Genomic DNA, 2,068 nt, shown 5'->3' with positions numbered 1-2,068 from the left:
TGATGCCTCTCCTTCCATCCCAGCTTTCCTTTCCCCTTTTGGATATTTCTGTCCTTTAGGTTCCTCATTCATCCCTTCCTCAAGCTCTTCATCCCAACCCATCATCCCTCCCTGCAGACTCTGAGCTTCCCCTCTATCCCCCTGCCCGCACCCCCACCCCCCCACCTTACCCCAAACTGCCCTGGGTCTCTCTGCTCTCCTCCATCCTCCTACCCACTCTCAAGTCCCTCTCCCTCACTTCTCCTCCCCTGCCCTGGGTCACGCTATCTGTGTGCCACCATGACCGTGATGGCTGGAGAGAACATGGACGAGACTTCTGCACTACCTGGCCACCCCCAGGATAGCTACCAGCCTGCTGCCCACGATGACCATGAGTGCTGTGAGCGCGTAGTGATAAACATTGCTGGACTACGCTTTGAGACGCAGCTGAAGACCTTAGCCCAGTTCCCCAACACTCTTCTGGGCAATCCCAAGAAGCGCATGCGGTACTTTGACCCCTTGCGCAATGAGTACTTCTTTGACCGGAACCGGCCCAGCTTTGATGCCATCCTCTACTACTATCAGTCTGGGGGGCGGCTTCGCCGGCCGGTCAATGTGCCCTTGGACATGTTCTCTGAGGAGATCAAATTTTATGAGCTGGGCGAGGAAGCCATGGAGAAGTTCCGGGAAGATGAAGGATTCATCAAAGATGAGGAGAGACCCTTGCCGGAGGGGGAGTACCAGCGCCAAGTATGGCTCCTCTTTGAGTACCCAGAAAGCTCTGGGCCTGCAAGGGTCATTGCAATAGTCTCTGTAATGGTGATCCTCATCTCCATCGTGATTTTCTGCCTAGAGACATTACCTGACCTGAAGGAGGACAAGGAGTATACACTGCATCGCACTGACAACACCACTCAGGTCTACAAATCCAACATCTTCACAGATCCCTTCTTTGTTGTGGAGACCCTGTGCATCATCTGGTTCTCCTTTGAGCTGGTGGTGCGCTTCTTTGCTTGCCCCAGCAAGACTGAATTTTTCAAGAATATAATGAACTTCATTGACATTGTGGCCATCATCCCTTACTTCATCACCCTGGGCACCGAGATGGCCGAGCGGGAGGGGACTCAGAAAGGAGAGCAGGCCACCTCCTTGGCCATCCTGAGAGTCATCAGACTGGTAAGAGTCTTTCGAATCTTCAAACTCTCCCGGCACTCTAAGGGCCTCCAGATTTTGGGACAGACCCTCAAAGCAAGTATGAGAGAGCTAGGTTTACTAATCTTTTTCCTCTTCATTGGGGTGATACTGTTCTCTAGTGCGGTGTATTTTGCTGAGGCTGAAGAACCTGAGTCTCATTTCACAAGTATCCCTGATGCTTTCTGGTGGGCGGTGGTATCCATGACCACTGTGGGCTATGGTGACATGTACCCTGTGACAATTGGAGGCAAAATCGTAGGCTCCTTGTGTGCCATCGCTGGTGTGCTGACAATTGGGGCGGTGGTATCCATGACCACTGTGGGCTATGGTGACATGTACCCTGTGACAATTGGAGGCAAAATCGTAGGCTCCTTGTGTGCCATCGCTGGTGTGCTGACAATTCCCCTGCCTGTACCTGTCATCGTGTCCAACTTCAACTACTTCTACCACCGAGAAACAGAAGGGGAAGAACAGGCTCAGTTACTTCACGTTAGCTCCCCTAATTTAGCATCTGACAGTGATCTCAGTCGCCGCAGCTCCTCCACAATCAGCAAATCTGAGTACATGGAAATCGAAGAGGATATGAATAATAGCATAGACAATTTTAGAGAGGCTAATCTCAGAACTGGCAACTGCACTGTAGCCAACCAAAACTGCGTTAATAAAAGCAAGCTGCTGACTGATGTGTAAACAAAAAAACCAAAATCCCCACTCACAGCTTGAAGACTTTAGTGACACAGTCACACTTTGTAGATGCTTTACTGATAGTCTTTGAATGCTTTATTTACGTCGTAAATGCACTGTTGCATTGCGACTTTTGCTCAGCGACAAAGAAGCTTCCAGGATCCATGAAAGATAAGATTTTTTTTATTTTTAAAAAGCATTTTCCACCCGG

General features: G+C 50.0%; 1 protein-coding gene across 1 annotated transcript; it reads left to right on the top strand.

The window, feature by feature from the left end:
* The first annotated feature begins 279 nt into the window (after positions 1-279).
* Positions 280-1,863, top strand: KCNA1 (potassium voltage-gated channel, shaker-related subfamily, member 1 (episodic ataxia with myokymia)). Its single transcript, XM_010144902.1, has 2 exons — positions 280-1,420; positions 1,529-1,863. The coding sequence occupies exons 1-2, from the start codon at positions 280-282 to the stop codon at positions 1,861-1,863; spliced, it is 1,476 nt and encodes a 491-aa protein (XP_010143204.1).
* The last annotated feature ends 205 nt before the right edge of the window (positions 1,864-2,068 follow it).

Source organism: Buceros rhinoceros, unplaced genomic scaffold, assembly GCF_000710305.1.
Source record: "Buceros rhinoceros silvestris isolate BGI_N320 unplaced genomic scaffold, ASM71030v1 scaffold6011, whole genome shotgun sequence".
Classification (NCBI taxonomy): Eukaryota; Metazoa; Chordata; class Aves; order Bucerotiformes; family Bucerotidae; genus Buceros; species Buceros rhinoceros.
The sequence above is the reverse complement of the archived record's forward strand: the minus strand, read 5'-3'. Positions and strand labels throughout refer to the sequence as shown.